Raw genomic sequence first — 23,073 nt, 5'->3', positions numbered from 1 at the left:
GCTTTGAACCTGTGTGATCCTCCTGTCTCAGCCTCTCAAGCGTGGGGATTGCAAGCGTGCGCCACCACGCCCAGCTAGAGCAATTTTTTTTTAAATACACAAATGAAGATGAAATGCTCAGAAAAGGCAGAGATGGGCCAGGGAGAGACAGAAAAGACTGTGGACTTTTAAGTACTACTGAAATATTGAAGTACTATATATTGAAATATAGTTATCTAGAAAGCTTGACACTTTCACCATCAAAACTGTCACCTTAAAATTAAATAATGCAGGCCAGGCGTGGTGGCGCACGCTTGTAATCCCCGCGCTTGGGAGGTGGAGACGGGAGGATCATGCAGGTTTGAAGCCAGCCGAGCTGGCTTAAGAGACCCTGTTTCCAAATAAAAAAAAGTATACAAAATAGGTCTGGGAGTGTAGTCTGGAGGTATAAGGGCTTCCAGGAACCCCAGTACCACACACACACACACACACACACACAAATTAAATAATGCGGCCAGGCGTGGTGGTGCACGCTTGTAATTCCCGCACCTAGGAGGTGGAGACAGGAGGATCACACAAGTTCGAAGTCAGCCACACTGGCTTAAGAGACCCTGTTTCCAAAAATAAAATAGGTCTGGGAGTGTAGCCCGGAGGTAGAAGGGCTTCCAGAAACCCCAGTACCACCAAGAAAAAGGAAAAATTAAATTAACAGTTTACTGAATCTTTTTTTTTTTTTTTTTGTGGTACTGGGGTTCCTGGAAACCCTTCTAACCTCCAGGCTACACTCCCAGACCTACTATATATATAAATATATATATTTATTTATATATATAATATATATATATGAATATGTATGAATATATATATGAATATATATGAATATATATGAATATATATTCATATATATTCATATATATATTCATATATATATATTCATATATATTCATATATATATATATATTTTTTTTTAATTTAGAAACAAGGTCTTTTAAGCCAGCGCGACTGGCTTCGAACCTGTGCGATCCTCCTGTCTCCGCCTCCCAAGCGCCGCGGGGATGACAAGCGTGCGCCACCATGCCCGGCTACTGAATCTTAAAGTACACTTCTTCCCAGAATCATCCTTGAACATGCTTGCAGGTTAAAAAAGAAAGAAAAAAAGAAAGAAAGAAAGAAAGAAAGAAAGAAAGAAAGAAAGAAAGAAAGAAAGACAAATACCATAAAATTAAATGGCATTGATATTTTAAAAGTGGCTATTATATATTAAGTCTTTAGCTAAAACATCAATTTCCTTTCAGAGAGATCAGTTACCATTTTATTTTATTTTTATTTTTGGCTATACTTGGAATTGAACCCAGGGGCATTCTACTTCTGAGCTACATCCAGAGCCCTATTTTATTTTTATTTTGAGGCACTAACTACTGTGGACTGGTCTTAAATTTGTGATCCTCCTGTATCAGTTTCCTAAATACTGAGATTACAGGTATGTACCACCATGCCTGGTGTTAGTTACCATTTTCTATAGCATTCCCCTGGCTGTCCCCAGACTGCTATGCTTTGTATGAAGGTATGCAAACTAATTAAAGGGAAAGGCAATTTAAAAAAAAATAGGACAAGCCAAGGTGGTAGAACACACTTGTAATCCCAGTACTTGGGACACTGAGACAGGAGGATCACAGGTTTGAATACATCCTCAGAAACTTATTGATGCCTATTTCAAAATAAAAGAATAACATAGGGTTGAGGTGTAGCTCAGGGGTAGAATGCCCTGGGGTTCCATGTCCAGTACCATTAAAAAAGAGAAAAGCAAAAGAAGGAAGGTAAGAAAGAAGGAAGGAATTAAGACAAGGAGTTTAGGGAAAAAAAGATGAGGATTTGTGGAAATATGGCACTTAAAATTGCCATGCAGGAGCTAGGTGTAGTAGTAGACACCTGGAATCCCAGAACTTGGGAGGCTGAGACAGGATTACAGGTATAAGGCCAGTCTCAGATACTTATTGAAGATTTCAGCAACCAGCAACTTAGTGAATCTGTTTCAAATAAAAAATAAAAACAGCTAGGGGTATAGTTTACAAATAAAAATGACCCAGGGATCAATCCCCAGTACCCAAAACAAACAAGATTTACCCATGCAGGTACCAACTTTGTTCCCAAGTACCGTTCACACTAGAAACTCTGGGGAGCACGGCTGCTCCGTGGGCAGAGGCGGCACCGCAAGGCCAGCATGTTCCGGGAGTGTCCCGCACAGGCCTCGAGGTGGCGGCCAGGCCCCGCCAGTGGCACGACGCCTACCTGCGCGTAGTGGTCCGTGGATGGCGACGACCGGGACTTTTCATGAATATACTGCTGCCTCTGGTGCCGATCCAGACCCACGTCCAGAATGTCGTCGGCAGAGTGGTACCGCCCCGAGCTCCTGCCTTCCAGAGGCTTCCCCTGTTCCTTCCAAGAGGCTTGGTACTCTGCGAAGGTTCCCAGCCGCCGCGGCGGGTCCGGTTTCCCTGCCTTGTGCGCATCTCTGTGGCCACCGTGGAATTCGCCAAAGGAGGTGGCCCGAGACCTCTTCTGGAAGCCAGCCTCCGTGCCCTCGCCCCCGGGGCCCGCTGTCCGCGGCCTCTCCGCCTTCTCTCTGGGGAGTCCGTACAGGGCTTGCCTCGGGCCCGGCTGCAGGACAGCCGGTTTGCTTGTCTCTTCAAAAAACTTCCACCTGTCGGCAAAGGTGCCCACGGTGTCCTCGGGTGTTCTGGGGTGCGGGAGAGGCTCGCAGTCCCCCGAGAGCCCCACCTGGTTCATTTTCTCCGGTTCCGAGTATGACTTCAGTTTCTGCTCCGCCGTGAACCGTTTCCGGCCCCCGATCCGAGACACGTGGGACATGCCCCCTCCGGATGTGGGTGGTCTGGCCAGGCCCGCCTCCCAGAAGCGGGCCACAGAGTCTGGCTCCTGGGGGAAAGATGACCCTGGATACTGGTCCGCTGGGTTGGGGTCCAAATCGCGGCGCTTGAAGGAGGTGGCCCTCAGGACCCGCGCCTGGGCCTCCTTCAGGTGGTCTTTATAGGTGCTGGAGAAGGAGCCGTCCCGGGCGCCCTGCCCCTCGGGCTGCCAGCCACTGGCGGCGTCCTCCGCCTCGCCGTCCCCGGCCAGCATCACGGTACTCCTGCTCTTCTGCAACTTGGCTCTGCGCATCTGGACCTCATTCCGCAGCGTGGTGGCAAACCGGTCGCTTCTCCGCATGGGTTTGCCCACCTGGGCGTCGAACGGTGGCAGCTTGTCGTCCTGGGCATCCTGGGACTGCGACATGCCCTCCCGGGTCAGGGAGTGCAGCAGGGGTGTCCTCTGGCGAGAGATTCTGCCGCCCTCCGCCTCGGCCCACTTGAAGCCCTCGGGGGCCGCCTGTGTACCAGCTTTCCTGGCACAGCTGGCTCTGGGAGGCTCCTGGGTTCCTGACAAGCAGCCCTGGGGCCCCGTGTCCAGAGGTCGACACCTCTCTCTCTCCTCCAGAGCCACCCCCTGCTGAGCCAGGTAGCATCGCGGGCCGTGGCCCCTCGAGTGTGAGGGAGGGTAAGTCGTGGGCTCCCGAGGCCACATCCGGATGCCAATACTCCCCTCGGAGTTTTGCTGCCTGGGTACTCCCCTGCAGGGGCGGCCGGGCGGGCACGCAGTAATAGTGGCTCTGCCCAGCACTGTCCGCTGTCTGGTGGGCAGCAGCAGGCCATCTCACCTGAGCAGACCTGTCGTCATGGCAGCGTGCAGCAGAAGGCTCCCGCCAGCCTCCAGGGAGGACCGCGCACTGCTGCAGCTCCCTCGGTGACACGGGGGCCCCCGGGATTCTCATCTCTGCCCTGGCACAAGTGCTGGTCCCGTTGTACGGCTGCAGGGAACGCACATCTGTGCTGGAGGCCTGGGGCCAGTCCGGGGCCCCTGAGGAGCTGCCTGCCCTGTCCTCAGAGCCCCGCCAAGCACAGTCCAGGTGGTCCTCCAGTACATAGCCGGAGGCTCCGGCCTCATTCCCGCTGCTCGGGCACACGGGCCTTCGCTGCTAATCCGCCCGTTCTGGTCTCCATTCACTCTGAGGTTGAGGCCCGGGCAAGCCTGTGGAGTGCTGCGTGGTGGCCGGCTCTGGGAAGGGAGGGCCCTGTGCCTTCTCGTGGCTCTTGGTGGCGGCAAAGCTGTCACTGCGCAGAGGCGGCAGCGGAGGGGGCGGCGAGGAAGAAGCTTTTTTCTTGTCGGGGACATACCACACTGGCCCGAAACTGGATCTCCCAGAAGTGGCCAGCTTGGGCTCAGCGCTGTCCTCTGGCCGCAGGCTGTTACTGTTGTCGCCGGCGAGCCGGGGAGGGAAGCTCAGAGCTGGGTCCTCCAGGCCCTGAGGGTCACCCCCGGCCAGGCCCTGCCGACTGCTGGCTGGCCTGGAGGTCTCCCAGAGGCTCACTTGGTAGAGGATATTCTCCGTGGACGACGAGTCGGCCTTGGGCAGCGTGTGATCGGGGGTGCTGGAGCTGGTGGAAAAGGAGCCATAAGCCGAGTCCCGCTTGCCCTGGCCGCCCAGGTGGTCGATGCTGCTGTTGGACTTGGCAGCGGACAGACGACCGGAGGGGCAGGGCTGCGAGGGCTGGTCCAGGCTGTCCACGCTGCCCAGGGAGCTGAAGTGGCCAGAAGAACGATGCAGGTTCGTCTGCTCCCAGGAGCCAGACAGATCATGCGAGGAAGAACTAGGAAAACAAGGAGGTGGTTGGCTTTAGCACCCAGAGACATCAGAGGGAATACCGGAGGACACGCCAGCACGAACACAGCTGGTCCTCAGGACACCGGTCGGAGCTGGGTGTGCTGGCATCCACCTGTAATCTCAGTACTTGGGAGGCTGAGACGGAAGGATTGCAGGTTCCAGGCCAGCCTCAGCTACCTAGTGAGGCCCTATTTCAGAATAAACAGTAAAAAGAGCTGGGGATATAGCTTGGAGGTAGAGTACTCCCAGGTTCAATCACCAGTACCTTTAAAAAAATTTTTTTTAATTATTGGGTCTGGGATTTTACCCGACACATCTTAATTGTGACATAAAAGAGATGCTTTATGGAAAGAGGCTGAATCCTATTTTTTTTTTTTTTTTTTTTTTTTTTTTTTTTTTTTTAGTAGGGCTTGAACTCCTCTTTTTTTCCTGTGATACTGTGGATAGACATTAGGGGCATTTTACCTCTTAGCTAGATTCCTTACTCTCTCTTTTTTTTTTTACGTGTGTGGTTGTGGTGTGTGTGTGTGTGTGTGTGTGTGTGTGTGTGTGTGTGTGTGTGTGTGTGTGTGTGTGTTTATGTTACTGAATACTGAATCCAGGGCACTCTACCTCTGTGCTACATCCCCAGCCCCATTTTATTCAGCCCCATTTTATTCTATATATATTTTTAAATTCTGAAACAGGATCTCATTAGGTTGCTTGACAGTGTTGTTAAGTTGCCAAGGCTGGTCTTGAACCAACAATCCCCTGTCTCCGTTTCCCAAATACCGAGATTGCAGGTATACATAAGTATGCCTGGTTATCCCTAGCCCTTTTATTTTGGAACAGTGCCTGGCTAAATTGCTGAGGATGGACTAGGACTTATTGTACTAGTATTGGGAAAGATTTCCAATTTTAAAAATATATCTTTTATACTAAGAAAGCCAGGGCTAGCAGAAAAGAGGGACTTGTAATTTACATTTCTAAAGAGAAGGAAAGAAAGCTGGAGCCAGAGATGGGAGGAAATCCCAGATTCTGGAGAAACAATTTCACACATCTTGGGGGATGGAACTAAAGGTGTTCAGAGATGGGGCTGCCCCGTCCCTTCTGGGGCAAATCTGCCTGGAGACAGCAGAGCCAGGGCTAGAGATAGGGGGCTAGCATATCTACAGATCAAAGGACCTGCCATGAACTTGGGCGGGATGAAAACACTCAGTAAACTGGAGTTCTTTGGTATTTTTCATTTGAATTGCCCCCGTGTCCCTCTCCAGCATAGGGCTGTGACTGTCTCTGTATTTCTATCTTTTAATAAACTTCTTTAAATCTTCAGCAACTGTCCAAGGTATGCATATTTATTCTTAGCTTAGGACAAGAATCCACAGTCTTTTTCTGTTCTTGGTTGTTTTGGGTTTTGTTATGGGTTGGGGGTAAGTGTGTCTGAGACCCTAGCAGGGGTTCCCGGGAAACAGTTTCCCCAAACCATATTCTCCCAATCCATAATACTTATGATCCTCCTATCTTAGCTTCCTGAGTACTGGAATTATGGGCCCCATCACACTCAGCTCTGAATGCTTCTTTAAAAAGATAGCTGCTGAATGTTTTTTTTTTTTAATTTTTTGGTGGTACTGGGGGTGGAACCCAGAGGCTTTCTACCTCCAGACTATACTCCCAGACCTATTTTATATCTTATTTGGAAACAGGGTCTCACGAAGTTGCTGAGAGCCTCACTAAGTAGCAGAGGCTGGCTTTGAACCTGTGCGATCCTCCTGTCTCAGCCTCCCAAGTACTGGAATTATAGGCAAATGCCCCCACACTCTGCTTATGATGCCTTTTCACACTGTACCTGGCATTGTACTGAGATTTCTGAGCATCTGCAGAATGTCACACAGATTTTGCAAAGAACAGTGCCTACCTCACATAGTATTGGATCTGCCAGGAAGTGCAACCACCTGTGGAGGGGATCTGCAAGACAGTGGGCCTCAACTGGTTATTGGAGAACTTGGTGTACCAAGAATGAGGCCTCCAGCTCAGCTTACTCCTTCTGGAAAAGAAAACAGGCATGTGAGGGGCTCTGCACACCTACTACCTGTCTTAGCCTCCCATGAACTGAAATAACAGGTGTGTACCACCAGGTCCACCTTAGACTGTGTATCTTTATCTATTCAGTTAACTAAAAAAACATGGCTATCTTATAGTCCAGTAAGACTAGCTGATGGATCTTCCTCTGAATCTCTAAGTATGTATTATAAATATGTAATATAAGCCCATCAAGGGTAGGCCACAATGTCATACATCAACAGGCATCAGATCCAAGCTAGGGCTTTTCAATGTGGTAGGAAACTTCTTGGCTCTCAAGCCCTAGACTCCTAATCCCAGGTGTGCCTTTGTATGTTTGACTCCACCTATTTAGGTGTGATACATTGTGTCCAGTTAAAAATCCCCAATCAGGCATGGTAGTGCACATCAGTAGTCCTAGTACTTAGGGGGCTGAGTAGAAGGATGGTTCAAGGACAGCCTCAGCAAGTAGTGAGACTCTCAACAACCTAGTGAAATCCTGTTTCTCAATTTAAAAAGGTCTCAGGGTATAGCTTGGAGGTAGAATGTCCGTGGGTTCAATCCCCAATAACAAAAAAAGTAAACAAAAAAATATCCACAGGGATGCTGGTAACCTCATGGTGATATCACGGAAATGTTCTCAGGCCTGCACACAAACCCAAGTTCTCTTCTGCAAAGTTCTGGTGTGAAGCCACTTGACCTTCCACTTTTCTAATTTAGGACAGAAATGACCACATGTGGACAATTTATTGGACCAATCAAGAATGAAGAAAGAACTCAATAGAGCATCCTTAATTTTTAGGTACTTTACAGAGATCAGACATTTCTTCCAGCAGGCAAGGGCAATAAAGAATATTATGCAATAAAGGCTAATTTCCAAAATAAAAACAAAATCATCTATAAGCCTTTTGATGAGTCAGATAATTTTAATGAGAAAAACTAATATATACAAACACACATGTGCAGTAAAATGTGTAGCTGACTTTATTAAGTTTCCCATGGACTAAAGGGACTGTGGTGAAACAGATTCATCACACCACAGAAGAAATTAGAAAACCAAGGCTGTGCTTCATAAACTTCATCAGAATGATTTGGGTTTAGAATACCCCCCACCCCCACCAAGAACTCATGTGTTGAAAGCATGGTTCTCAATTTCAGGAAGTTCAGAAGTTGGGGTGGCTAGAAGAGGTAAGTCACGGGGGACATGGTCTTACGGAAGGAGATAGCCCTCCTCTTGCACTATTTCTTACCATGTCCTACCATGACCGTTTCTTGGATCCAGATGACCAAGTCTAAACCTTTTTTCCTGTAAATTGCACATGTCAGCCAGGCATGGTGGCGCACGCTTGTAATCCCCATGCTTGGGAGGCGGAGATAGGAGGATCGCGCAGATTCAGAGCCAGCTGCGCTGGCTTAAGAGACCCTGTTTCCAAATAAAAAAATATATAAAATAGTTCTGGGAGTGTAGCCCTAAGGTAAAAGGGCTTTCAAGAACCCCAGTACCAAAATAAATAAATAAATAAATAAATAAATAAATAAATAAATAAATAAATAGCACATGTCAGGTATTTGGTCACAGCAACCAACAGAAGAGCTGACTTCAAGTCAATTCTTTTGTGTTTACTCAATATTACATTTGAAGTTCTACTTCATAATACCAATTTCAGGGTGACTTCTGGTGCAGCAAAATGGGTCAGAATGGATGATAGCAATTGTAAATCTGCTTCTGAAAATATTCAGGTAGCACCTTCTTGCCCAAGAACTCAGAGCTTCAGTTTGTAGAACTGTTTCAAGGAACATAATAAATCACCCCCAGAGTCCAAATCTTCAAATACAATTGTGAAATACAGTTAGATTTTAAGCTCAGTTACTATCAGAGCAGAGAACAGTATGGTGGGAACATTAACTGATGCTAGCAGAATTACCCAAACAAATCTTATGATAAAATTAAGACTTCCTCATCATTGGACATGAGTCAGTGACCACAGGGGCAACTTAACAGATGACAGGACCAAACACTTCCAATTCTAGACCAAAATGGCACTGTGTGAAAAATGTTTTTTTAAAAAGTTGTAATAACAGTTACTAATGTTTCACAGTGAAACAAATGTAAAGGTAGAGAACAAAATGCAGGCCATAGAAAGAAGAGGTAAAGATCAGGAAGTCGTCTGTTAGAAATGGGGTGTCAGGACTGGGTGTGGTGGCACACACCTGTAAACCAGTACATAGGAGGATAAGGGAGGAAGATCACAGGTTCAAAAACAGCCTCATCGATTTAGCAAGGCCTTCAGCAATTCAGTGAGACCCTGTTTCAAAATAAAAAATGAAGCCAGGCATAATGGCAAATGCTTGTCATCACAGTACCTGGAAGGCTCAAGGACAGTTTCAGCAACTTTGTGAGACTTTCAGCAATCTGAGAGAAAATTAAAATAGGTCTGGGGTGTATCTTAGAGGTAGAATGCCCCTGAGTTCAGTCCTCAGTGCCACAGACACACAAAAAGAATAGGGGTGAGAACTAGAGCCTGACAGTGGGGCCTGGCAGCGCACACCTGTAGTTCCCGTAGGAGGGTTACGTCTTCTATGCTGTCCCTGCCGATACCATCACACTGGGGCAGTGACATTTTCCCAAAGCACAGGTGCTCTTTATCACGTCCCCTGAATTTCCTGGTGTATCAGGCGCACGCTGCGGATTCGAGCAGGATCCAGGCTGGTTTCTGTTTGTGCGCACTCTGACACCCAGAAATGGCTGGGTTGGAAGAAAAGCCTGGGTACGCTGAGCACGCCACGCCTGAGGAGTCGGCGACGGAGCGCTCTGGCGCCACCTAGAGCCCACTCACCTCACTGTCCCCTTGGCTCTGCACCCACTTAAAGCTTTGTCTAAGCTGCAAGTCTCCCTCTTCTCTTCCTTTCTTTTTTTTTTTTTTTTTTTTTCTTTTTTCTTTTTGTACTGGGGACTTATCCCAGGGGACTTTCTTTCTCCAAGCTACCTCCCTTCCACATTCTTTTTATTATTTTGTTTTGAAACAAGGTCTCACTAAGTTGCTGAGTCTCCCTACATTGCTGAGACTGACCTGGAACCTGTGATCCTGTTTGGCCACCCAAGCTCTGGGATTATAGGCTTGCATCATTATGTGTGACTTCACTTGAACTTTCAAAAATAATTTCCTATGCTAGATATTTTTAGAAAGACAATATTAAAAAAGATACAAAATAATACTAAGATGACATTAAAAATTAAAAGCTGCTTCAAATAAAATCACTTCTATTGTTTTGGGTAATGGTACTAGTGATTGAACCCAGGGGTTCTCTACCACTTACTCATCCCTAATCCTATTTATTTATTTATTTACTTATTTTTCTTCTTCATATTGGAAATTGAACTCAGGGACATTCTACGTCTGAACAACACCCCAAACTTTTTTATTCTTCACTTTGAAATAGGATCTTGCTAAGTTACTGAGGCTGCTCTCGAACTGCAATCCTCCTGTCTCAGTCTCCCAAGTATTGGAATTATAGGCCAGAGCCACTGTACCAGGCCCATTTATTTTTTACTCTGCTAAGTTGCCAAGGCTGGTTTCAAGCCTGCTATCCTCTTGTCTCACCCTTCCAAGTACCAGAATTACAGGTGTATGTCATCATACCTAGCTATAAAATCTCAGTAATTCACACAGAGAGAATTCCTTCCCCCTCCTAAAACAGCAACAACAAAATCACATTAGTGTTGGGTTATTTTCATAACCTTTTAGAGGAAAGTAAAGATGTACCCCCTCAAAAGAGAAATACAATCTGTCTTTTGTCCCTCCACATGTTAGTTGAGAATCTCAGGATCTGTAGACTGGAGGCCAGCCAAGTCAGCTGGGGGATAGACTTTGTTATGGTGGAAATGTCATGGTGCCCCACATTGGCACCAAACTGTGAAAGAACTGTTCTGGGGGCCCTGCTGGGCTTCTGAAACAGTAACAGTGAGATACAGCCATGGGTTCTTGTTCTAAGCTATGTATAGAAAACTGTATCTCAGCCGAGCATGGTGGTGCACGCTTGTAATCCCCGGGCTTGGGAGGTGGAGACAGGAGGATCACGCTGGTTCGAAGCCAGACTTGCTGGCTTAAGAGACTCTGTTTCCACATAAAAATGTTAAAAAATAGGTCTGGGAGTGTAGCCCGTGGGAGTGTATACCGGAGGTAGAAGGGCTTCCAGGAACCCCAGTACCACCCCCCAAAAAAACTGTATCCCAAATTCTTGCTATAAGCTTAAACAATTTTATTATTACAAAGATGTAAAGATAGGACAGAGTTAATAAAGCCCTATACCAAAGGTAGTATAGGAGGGTGACTTGAAAAGAAGTTACCTGAAGTCTTCTGGATACAGAATCTCTTTATACCAAGTGTTCTGACCCAACTAGGTCTGCTCCATCTCAGGGCAGGTCTTTTGATGTGGTGATTCCTTCCTGTAGACCTGCCCTATCTTTAACACAAACCCCACGCCTTTTGTTATGCGCACAAATGTTAATTGATTATAGAAGTCTGGGATCTCTTGAAGGCTCATGGCATCCCCTGACATTCTTGGGGAAGTTTGCTTCTGTTAGAAATGTATCCTCTTGTTAATCACCCTTGGAATTCTACATGGTCATTTCCCTGAAGCTTCTGGCTTTCTAATACCAAAGTTATTTTAAAAACATTTTGAAGCCGGGCGTGGTGGCGCACGCTTGTAATCCCCGCGCTTGGGAGGCAGAGACAGGAGGATCGCACAGGTTCGAAGCCAGCCACGCGTGCTGGCTTAGGAGACCCTGTTTCCAAATAAAAATGTAAAAATAGGTCTGGGAGTGTAGCCCGGAGGTACAAGGGCTTCCAGGAACCCCAGTACCACCAAAAAAAAAAAAAAAAAAAAACATTTTGAAGCCCTTTTCCAATACTGGTACAGACTTTGTGATAGAGGTTAGTCTAGAGCAGGCTGTTGGCCTACAAGTGAAGTTAGGAAAGACTCCGTGGCATCTTGGGGGAATCTTAGAAATGAAGATGAGTCAGAAATTGGAAAGGCCTTGTTATAAAGGGGAAGGTAGGTAAGTTCTAGAAATACTCCAGGGTCCTCGATGTCTGTCACAAGCTCCCATGTGACCCCCTGGACTTGTAAATGTTGAAGGGAGTACAAAAGCAGTACGCTTTGGGAAGCCTGAATTAGGAAAGAGGGAATATTGCTAGCCCCTAGCAAATATACACATATCTCTAGTTTTTGTTTGTTTGGGGGGGGGGGGTTGTGTGTAGGGTACTGAGAATTGAACCCAGGGTTCAATTCTACCTTTGAGATGTACCCCCCCAGACCTGTGTATTTTTATTTTGAAATTTTATTTTGAACATAGCAAGGTCTTCCTAAGTTTCTGAGGGCCTAACTTGCTGAGGCTAACCTTGAACCAAGTACTAGGCTTACAGGACTGGGCACCATACCCAGCTCCTCTAATTTTATTAAATAAAATTTTATTGCCTAAAATAAAAACACCATGCTCCTGGGCCAGCGGTATCAACTGGACAAAGTTTCTACCAGTCCAAACCTGGCCCAGAATCATAATTTCAGGGCTTTGGTGGGCCAGGTGTGTTTGCTCTAGTCCCAAATTACCTGTTTCCCTTCCTCTCTCAAGCTTCATTTTTCATTGCCTCCCCTCTGCTATACTCTTTGAGATCTCCACTTTTGCTTCAGTTTTGGCATACTGTACAACTGACATAGGTTTGTATCATCATCTCCAGCAGATTCAGATACTGAAGGACAGCTCCAATGAAAGTACTGTCTTCACAAAAGCTGTTCTGGGTCTCCATCGACCTTCAGTGATTGTCCCCAATTGTTGGACTTGTTTCTGGTCCTTGTGGGCTTGCTTAGCTGTGAGCTTCCTGTGAGGCAGGACTACACTAAAAAGGATTCTAACTTCCTGACTGTAATGCTTTCCCTCTATGTTAAATGAATATGCAAAACATATATGTAAGAATGCTATATAAATATGTGTGGTAACTATAAGAAAAGAAAAATGGCCAGGCATGGTAGTGTATGACTATAATTCCCAAATTTGAGAGGCTAAAACAGGAGGATTAGAGGTTCAAAATCAGTCTCAGCAACTTAGCAAGACTCTTAGCACCTAGCAAAATCTTGTTTCAAAACAACAAATAAAAAAGGGTTGAGGTGCTTTGTTTATAGGTAGAATAACACTGAGTTCAATCCCCAGTAACACACACACACACACACACACACACACACACACACACACACACACACACACAGAGCTGAGTGTTGTAGCACACACCTAAAATCCCAGTACTTGAGAGGCTAAGTCAGGAGGATCGCAGATTTGAGAATAGCCTTAGAAACTTAGTGAGACCCTGTTTCAAAACAAAAATAATAAGGGCTAGGGGTATGGGCCCAAGGTACAATGTTCCTGGGTTCAATCCACAACACCAAAAATGATAGATAGATAGATAGATAGATAGATAGATAGATAGATAGATAGATAAAAGAAAAGAGAAAGAAAAAGGCAAATGCCTAATGGCATTGTAGAGATACTTATACAGCTTGCATTCTTTTTCTGGACAGCAGTATAGACAAGTGCCTTGCTGAGAATGGTGACATCATGTCAGATAAAATCTACACTATAGTGCTCTGGATAAAAGTCAAGTAACTCCTGCCTTAATGAACACACACACACACACACACACACACACACACACACACACACACACACACACAGAGTTAAAAAATCTTAAATGGCCTCAGGAGCTGAAACTCAGAGAAGACAACAAAGCAGTGGTGAAAACAGCAGCATTCACACAGATTGAAAGCTTTGGAGTCCTCTACACCCAGCAGGGTTTCCCTTCTATTCTTTCCCTAGTAGGAGGGCTTATGTTGCTGGTTGGAACTGCTTTAAACTCTGGAAAAATAAAAATAGACTGTCAGAGGAATATCATGAAATGAACTCATGCAGGATCTAGAGTTGAAACAGACCCAATGAAGTTCATTTATTTTCCTTTTGTTTTCCATCCTTCCATTTTCTTCTTTATTCTACCTTTAAGCAACACTCCCAGTCCCATTAAAAAAAAAAATCTGAGAGTCTCATTGAGTTACTGAGGCTGGTTTTGAACCTCTGCCTCTTTTCTCAGCCTCCCAAGAACTCAGATGACAGGTGTGCACCACCATTTCCAGCTTATGAAGTTCATTTTTATACATGTATTAATGTCAAAAAGTAAAGAAAAAGAAAGGCCCACTCCTCAGAATCCAAATAACCCATGATCTACCCAAAGCATCTAACTGGCTAAAAAAGGTCCTAATACAACTTCTCAGCTACCTTTCCACAGTACAAATTTGTTAGCAAAAAAACTCAAGACATTTAAACGTGCAACCATTTGTCTAATTATAAATAGCCCTGACAATTAACAACTGATAAAATTGGTCTAACCCTTAAGAATAAAGACATACTTAGCAGGGTAACACATGTCTGTAATCCCAGTACTTGGAAGGCTGAGACAGGAGTATCTCAGGCTAGAAGCCAGCCTCAGCAACTTAGCAAGACACTATTTCAAAATTTAAAAATTTAAATAAAAAAATAAAAATAACCACTGGAAAAGTGGCTCAGTAGTACTTGTCCAGTATGCACAAGGCCAAGACACTGAAAAAATAACAATCATCACCTAGAGCTGGGTATGATAGTATACACTTGTAATCCTAGTACTTAGGAGGTTGAAATAGGATCACAGGTACACTGCCAGTCTCAGCCTTGGCCTCACCAACTTAGTCTTTCAGCAACCTAGTAAGACCCTGCTTCAAAGTAAAATAATGATAATAATAATAATAATAATAATAATAATAATAATAATAACAACAACAACAACAACAACAATAACAACATTAAAAAGGTCTGAAGGCATATCTTGGAGGTAGAAAGCCCCCAAGGTCCCATCCCTAGTAACACATACACACACACACACACACACACACACACACACACAGATTTACTCTCTACTTGATTTAGAATTACATGATTTAGAGTCATCTGATTAAATTATTTAAGTCATGCACTAAGTCTAAACCCAACCAGAAGCAACCCCAAAATAAATTTGATCTATGTAATTTTTCTTTTTCTCCTGATTTTATTTAATAAAAACAATATTGGGGACTTCCGGGAAGATGGCAACTGAGAAAAGCAGCATTTACGAGCCCTGCTAAAACTTGATCTCTATTGCCACAAAATCAGAACTTTTCATAACCAGAAAACACTAGCAACAGAGAAATAAAAAATGTAAACACAAGAGACAGAGAATAAAATACTAGAAGAACAGCCAGAGACCAGAAAAGAAATCAAGCCCAGAATGCGGTAGCAGAGCCACACCAGCACCATTTCCCTCACAGCACCAGGCTCCAGAGAGGAAAGGTAAACAAGGAGCTGAAGTGAGCAGCTATGGATCATTGGGGTGTAATTCAGCAGTTCTTGCAGTGCAAAGAATGCCTAAAACTCCCTGTGGTCAAGCTTATCACACCTTCCAGGGACTCAAAACGGAGCTCAAAACTAGAAAAGAAATACACCAGCCTCACAGCCAAGGGTGTGGTAGCAGCGCCATATTGCCAGCAGTGCCAGCCTCACAGCTGAGGGTGTGGCAGCGGTGCCGTATTGCCAGCAGCGACAGAGAGTTCACCACGCCCTGCGACAGCTCCTGATCAGCGTGTACAATAACCGTGAGTAAAAGTGTGGCCCCTAAAGAAGAAATCCCTGTACTGCACTCCCAGGGACTTGCACAGCTTTGATAATCTCCCTGGTCTGAGATTTTGCAGTCCAACCTGGTGAAGGAGTAGTGGTGGCAGAAATACCACACCCTAGTAGCAGCTCCCAATGAGAAAATGCCCACCCCAGCACCCCCACAGTCTCATGCGGCCATGAATAACTCCCTGGGTCTGAGACTTTGCCATACAACCCAGTAAAAGAGTAGTGGCAGATGAGATTACCACAGACTCAAGATACAGAGCACCCTAAGTGAAGTCGTAGTGACCCAGGGAAAGCACAAAATTCTGAAATCATGGGGAGGAGGAAAAACAATAGAGCAATGAATGCCCACAACTCCAGCGCCTTTCATAGCCAAAAATATCATCAGCAGAGAAATAAAAACTATAAATACAAGGGACAGAGATAAAGAGGGCTAGAAGAACAACCAGATACAAGAAAAGAAACCAGCCCGCAGTGCCGTGGCTGGAGCCACAGCACAGAGCTGCACCGGCACCATCTTCCCTCGCAGCACCAGGCTCCAGAGATGAGGGAGACTCAGAACAGAGCTCAAAATCAGAGAGGAGATACACCGGCCTCATGACCGAGAACGTAACAGCAATGCCATACTGCCAAGGGCAGCGGCGAATCTATGGGATGGCTCCAGTTCAATGCACTCAACAACCCACCAGGCTCCAGAGAGGAGGAGTGGATAGCAAGCTGAGGTGAGCAGCTCCGGAACAGCCGGGTATAATTCAGGAGTTTTTTCGGGGCAAGTAGTGTCTAAAGCTCCCAGGGGATGGGCTTAGCACATCCTTCAGGGACTCAGAGCTGAGCCCCAAACCAGAAATACACCAGCCTCATGATCAAGGGCATGACAGTGGTGCCATATTGCCAGTGGTGGCAGCAGCGAGTTCACCGAGTCCACAACAGCTACAGGTCATTGAACTCAACAAACGTGAGTCATATTGTGACCCCTAGAGGAGAAATCCCAATACTGCACCGCAAGGGACTTGCACAGCTTTGATAGTCTCCCTAGGTCTGAAATTTTGAAGTTCAAGCCAGTGGGGGAGTGGCGGTGGCAGAGATATCACACCCTAGTCGCAGCTCCCCATGGGAGAACATCCAGCCTGTCAACCCCATGGTCTTAAGCAGCCTCAATTGACTCCCTGGGTCTGAGACTTTGTGATACAACCCAGTAAAGAAGTAGTGGTGACTGAGATACCACAGACTCAAGATCCAGAGCACCTTAAGTGAAGTCGTAGTGACTCAGGGAAGAACCCAGAGAAGGCATAAACTTCCGAAATCATGGGAAAGAGGAATAACAATAGAGCAATGAATGCCCATAACCCCATAATATCAGAACCTAATAACAGAGAAATTCAGATATCTCTAGAAGATCAAATCAGGAAAATAACTGTAGAAATAATACAGGACCTTGAAGGAGAATTAGAGACCGTCTAAAAGAAATGAAAGATGCAATCATTGAAGTAAAGGCCTCATTTCAAACTATAAACAATTGACTAGACCACATGGAGAATAGAATCTCGCTCCTAGAAGATGATCACTCCAAAAATGAACACACAGTTTCTAATTTAGAAAAAAAAATCCAACAGCAGGAATTTGACATTGAAGAAATATGGGTCCATTTTAAGAGAGCTAACCTAAGAATAATCGGAATACAGGATTGAAAAGAAGGTGAAACCAAAGGGATCAATAATCTCTTCAAGGAAGTAACAGCAGAAAATTTTCCAAACATAGAGCAAGAGATTGATACACAGGTCCAGGAAACTTATAGAACTCCCTTTAGACATGATCAGAGAAGAAGTTCCCCACGCCACATAATTGTCAAAATGACCAATGTGGAAGCCAAGCAGAGAATCTTAAAGGCAACAAAAACAAAGGGCCAAATGACATTCAGAGGCAAACCAATTTGAATCACTCCACACTTCCCAAACCAAGTCATGAAATCCAGAAGGGCTTGAAGTAACATATTCCAAACTCTGAAAGAAAACAACTTCCAACCAAAAATTTCCTACCCAGCAAAACTATCATTCAATTAGATGGGGAAATAAGAAGCTTCCATGACAAACAGAAACTGAAGGAATTTATGTCTTCAAAACCAGCGCTAGAGAAAATACTCAAGGAGATTAACTACAAAGATGAAATAGGTAAAACACACCAGAAATAAAGAAACAAGATTTCCCATCCAGCAGACAACTAAGCAAAGAAGAATAAACAGTATCTCAAATGGAAATAAAATCTTAACATGTTAGGAATTAAAAATTATCTATCAATAATCACACTGAATGTAAATGGCCTCAAATCCCCAATAAAAAGACATAAAGTGGCAAAATGGATTAAAAACCAGAATCCATCATCTGCTGCTTATAAGACACACACCTTACAAGTAAAGATAGGAACAAACTCAAGGTAAAGGGCTGGAGCAAGGTAATACATACTAACGGAACTTGAAGGCAAGCAGGAGTAGCAACTATGATATCAGACAAGGTAGACTTCAAACCCAAACTTATTAGAAGAGACAAAGAAGGTCATATTTTACTGGTAAAAGGAATAATCCAGCAAGAGGAAATAACAATAATCAACATCTATGCCCCAAACATAGGGGCAGCTACTTTCATAAATCAAACTCTTTGTGACATGAAGTCACACATAAATCCCAATATAAAAATACTGGGAGACTTCAACACACCTCTCACAACATTCGACCAATCTTCCAGACAAAAGGTCAGCAAAGATGCCTCAGAAATAAAGAACACCATTAACCAAATGGACCTGTTGGACACATATAGAATATCTCACCCAACTACAGCAGAGTTTACATTTTTCTCAGCTGTTCATAGAACCTTCTCCAAAATAGATCACATTCTGGGACACAAAATGAGCACTAGCAAATTTAAAAAATGTTACATATTTCCCTGTGTCATTTCAGACCATAATGGAATGAAACTAGAAATCAACTATAAGAAGATCGAGAAAAACAACATAAACATGTGGAGACTGAATAACACACTTCTGAATAAAGAATGAATGTTAGAAGATGTAAGAGGTGAAATCAAGAAATTTCTAGAAACAAATGAATATAAAGATACAACATATCAAAACCTCTGGGACACTTTGAAGGCAGTATTCAGAGGAAAATTTATAGCACTGAGTGCTCACATAAGAAAAACAGAAAATCTTCAAATAAATAACCTAACAAAACACATCAGAGCCCTTGAAAAGCAGAAACAATTGACCCCAAAGCCAATAGAAGACAGGAGATTATTAAAATTAGAGCAGAAATTAACAAAATAGAGAATAAAAGAACAATACAGAAAATAAACAAAACCAAAAGCTGGTTTCTTGAAAAAATTAACAAGATAGATAAATCACTAGCCAACCTAACTAAAAAAAAGAGAGAATCAACCCAAACTATGAAGATAAGGGATGAAAAAGGAGACATTACTACTGACAGTGTAGAAATCCAGAGGATGATCAGAAACTACTTTGAAAAACTATACTCCAACAAAATGGAAAATCTGGAGGAAATTGACAACTTCCTATATAAATACAACATTCCTAAACTGAGTCAAGAAGATATAGAACACTTAAACCAACCAATAACAATCAAAGAGATTGAAAAAGCAATAAAGAGCTTACCATCAAAGAAAAGCCCAGGACCAGATGGTTTCCCAAGTGAATGCTATAAAACCTTTATAGAAGAGCTAACCCCAATACTCCTCAAACTATTTTGGGAAATAGAAAAAACTGAGGCTCTGCCAAATACATTCTATGAAGCCAACATCACACTACTACCCAAACAGAATAAAGATAGTTCAAGGTAGGAAAACCACAGGCCAATATCTCTGATGAACTTGGATGCAAAACTATTAAACAAAATACTAGCAACACGCATTCAAAACCACATCAAGAAAATCATTCACCATGACCAGGTAGGGTTCATCCCAGGGATGCAAGGTGGTTCAATATATGAAAATCAATCCATGTAATGCATCATATAAACAGAATCAAAGACAAAAATCACATGATCATTTCAATAGATGCTAAAAAACATTTAATAAAATTCAACATCCATTTATGATAAAAACACTGCACAAAACTTGAATAGAAGGAACATATTTCAACATTATTAAGGCAATCTACAATAAGCCCACCACCAACTTCATATTAAATGGGGAAAAACTTCAAGAATTCTCCCTACAAACAGGAATGAGACAAGGATGTCCATTATCACCACTTCTCTTTAATATAGTTCTAGAGATGCTAGCCAGAGCAATAAAGCAAGAAAAGGATATCAAAAAAGTACAAATAAGAAAAGAACTCAAACTTTCACTATTTGCAGATGACATGATACTATATTTAGAAAATCCAACAATCTCAACCAAAAGATTTATAGATTTGATTAACAAATTCAACAAAGTATCTGGATACAAAATCAATCTTAAATCAGAAGCTTTCCTGTACACCAACCATAAATCCACTGAAAAGAAATTCAGAAAACACTTCCACTCAGGTTCTCACACAAAAAAAATAAAATACTTAGGAATAAATTTAATCAAGGAGGTAAAAGACCTCTACAAAAAAAATTATAATACACTGAAAAAAGAAATCGAAGATCTTAGAAGATGGAAGGATCTTCCATGTTCATGGATTGGCAGAATTAATATCATTAAAATGGCCATCCTTCCAAAAGTGATCTACAGATTTAATGCCATGCCCATTAAACTACCAAGATCATTCTCAACACACATAGAAAAATCAGTTCTTACATTTATCTGGAATAACAAAAAGCCCAGAATAGCCAAGGAAGTTCTCAGCAACAAAAACCACGCAGGAGGAATCACAATATCTGACTTTAAAGTATACTACAAAGCCATCATAATAAAAACAGCATGGCACTGGCACAAAAACAGATACATATACCAATGGAGCAGAATAGAAGACCCAGAAACAAATCCACACGCTTTCAGCCAATTGATTTTTGACAAAGGGGCCAAAAACATACACTGGAAAAAAGATAGCCTCTTTAACAAATGGTGTTGGCAAAACTGGTTAAACATGTGCCGAAAATTGGAAATTAATCCCAATTTCTCACCCTGTACAAGAGTCAATTCGAGATGGATCAAAGACTTGGAAATCAAACCAGAGACCTTGAAGCTCCTTGAAAAGGGCATAGGTCCAACACTGCAACACATAGGCACAGACAAACACTTTCTCAACAAGACCCCAAAGGCACAACAAATTAAAAGGTGAATCAATACATGAAATTGCATGAAACTGAAGAGCTTCTGTTCAGCAAAGGAAACTGTCAGGATCCTCAACCAAGAGCCAACAGAATGGGAGAAGATTTTTGCCACCTACTTCTTTGATAGAGGACTAATACCTAGAATATACAGAGAACTCAAGAAACTTAACATTAAGAAAACAAAGCATCCAATAACAAAATGGGAAAATGAACTAAATAGACACTTCACAAAAGAAGAAATTGAAATGGCCAATAAATGCATGAAAAAATGCTCAACATCACTGGCAATCAGAGAGATGCAAATCAAAACTACCCTGAGATTCCACCTAACTCCAACTAGAATGGCAATCATTCAAAATACAAACAACAATAGATGCTGGCGAGGATGTGGAGAAGTGGGAACTCTAAGACATTGTTGGTGGGATTGCAAATTAGTGCAACCACTTTGGAAAACAGTGTGGAGAATCCTCAGAAGAATGGGAACAAACCTACCATTTGATCCTGCAATACCATGTTGGGTATCTACCCAAAAGATAGGAAACCAAACTACCAAACTAATGCATCTGTATCCATGTTCATAGCTGCACAATTCACCATAGCCAAACTATGGAACCAGCCAAGATGTCCATCAACAGATGAATGGATTACAAAATTGTGCGATATGTACACAATGGAATTTTACTCAGCCATCAAAAAAAAAAAAAAAAACAACTCAATTACATCATTTTCAGGGAAATGGATGGAACTGAAGGACATTATGCTAAGTGAGATTAGTCAAACACAAAAAATAAGAAATCAGATGCTTTCCCTAATATGTAAGAGCTAAGGAGAAATGGGTCATAGGAGGAACTCTAGATGAAAAAGGAAATCCTATAGAGGAGCAAACAAGACAACCTAAAGGAGGAGAAAGGAGGAGAGAAGAGGAAATCTCTAAAACGCACAATGTACTTAAACATATTGAAGTCAACCACTAAGCCAAGCAAAGGAAGGAGGGATGTGGAGGGAATGGGGTGGGAATTGGGTAGGGGTTAAATCAGTGATGTGTACATGTATGTACACACAAGTTTTTTTTACCCCAATATGATGTATGAATATAATGGACCAATAAAAAATTAAAAAAAGAAATATTGAAATGTTATTTCTAAATGATCAAAAGCTTGATATGAGACAAATGAATCTATTATGTAAGATTATCATTGTTAATTTTGGATAAATTGCTATAATCTTAGATGTCAACCACTAAGCCAAGCATGGGAAGGAGAGATGGGGAGGGAATGGAGTAGGGGTTCGGTAGGGGCTAACTGGGTGATGTGTGCATGTATGTCTACAGCAGTTGTTTTTTTTTACCCCATTATGATGTATGAATACAGTGCACCAATAAAAAAATAAAAACAATATTGGAAGAGAACGCAGAAAGGTCAGGATGTTGGTCCTGTGTAAAACTTGCTGTATCCTCAGTTTTCACACACACACACACACACACACACACACACAACAACAACAACAACAGTACTAAAATGGCAATGAGCTTTTCAAGTGCTTAGAGAATTTAGAAATACTTACCATAACCACCAACCTACAGTATAAAATTGTTTAATATGCTTGTTCTACCAAATTGTTAGATTTGCTAGCATGAAGTGATTTGTTTGATGCTAACTCATTGCCAATTGACTTTGGCAAAACATCCATGCAGCATCTGAACTTAAAACTTGTCTTAATTTCACTTAGAGAGTTCCCTCATAAGTTCCTACATGTATAACCCTTGAGTGTTGAACAAACTTGTGGCATTGTGGAAAGGCATAAATTATGTGTGATATGACTCATTGGTGTTAAGGCCTTGCAGCCCTGTTGCACATTACATTTGTGCTCCAGGAAACAGGAGATCACCTGCTTTTTGGACTGGCCTGCTACTATCCTATCCCAGTCACCTAGACCCCATGTCTGTGCACACCAAGAGAGAATGAACCTAGTGAATAAAAGATGGGAGCAGCTGCTGCCAGGTAGAGAGAAGTCTGTGGCTACACTACCATTTAAATGTTTACAAGACCTGGCTGTGCATGGTTTAAATAGAGGAGTATGTACCCCACATCGCCAACACTTCTTAGGCAACTGGAGTAGGCAGGTCATTGCAATTGGTCAACCCAATAGCTGAGTTACCCAATCTATCACTGGTCATGCTTCAAAGTGGTCCAATCTATGATATTTATGTGTTTGTGGATAAGGATATGAATTACTTATGAAGGGCCCTTTTATTAACTAGATTTGTCTGTGTGTGTGTGCTGGGAATTGAATCTAGGGGCAGTCTATCTCCAACTACACCTCCAATCTTATTTTTTATTTGAA

At 43.1% G+C, this 23,073-nt stretch overlaps 2 protein-coding genes across 2 annotated transcripts in view; one reads left to right on the top strand and one right to left on the bottom strand.

The window, feature by feature from the left end:
* Positions 1 to 23,073, top strand: part of LOC308279535 (F-box-like/WD repeat-containing protein TBL1XR1) — a gene marked incomplete at both ends in the record, with an annotated part of 935,328 nt that overhangs the window by 815,120 nt on the left and 97,135 nt on the right.
* The window catches only part of LOC308279546 (protein Shroom2-like), a gene marked incomplete at both ends in the record, with an annotated part of 142,826 nt that overhangs the window by 70,334 nt on the left and 49,419 nt on the right, over positions 1 to 23,073 (bottom strand). Inside the window, 4 exon segments of the mRNA XM_080719675.1 lie at positions 2,144 to 3,534; positions 3,536 to 4,009; positions 4,013 to 4,682; positions 6,591 to 6,719. Of these exon segments, the coding sequence (XP_080575801.1) occupies positions 2,144 to 3,534; positions 3,536 to 4,009; positions 4,013 to 4,682; positions 6,591 to 6,719 (2,664 nt within the window).

Source organism: Muscardinus avellanarius (genome assembly GCF_963383645.1).
Source record: "Muscardinus avellanarius genome assembly, chromosome: Y".
NCBI lineage: Eukaryota > Metazoa > Chordata > Mammalia > Rodentia > Gliridae > Muscardinus > Muscardinus avellanarius.
Note: the sequence above shows the minus strand (reverse complement) of the source record. Positions and strands in the feature narration are given on the sequence as shown.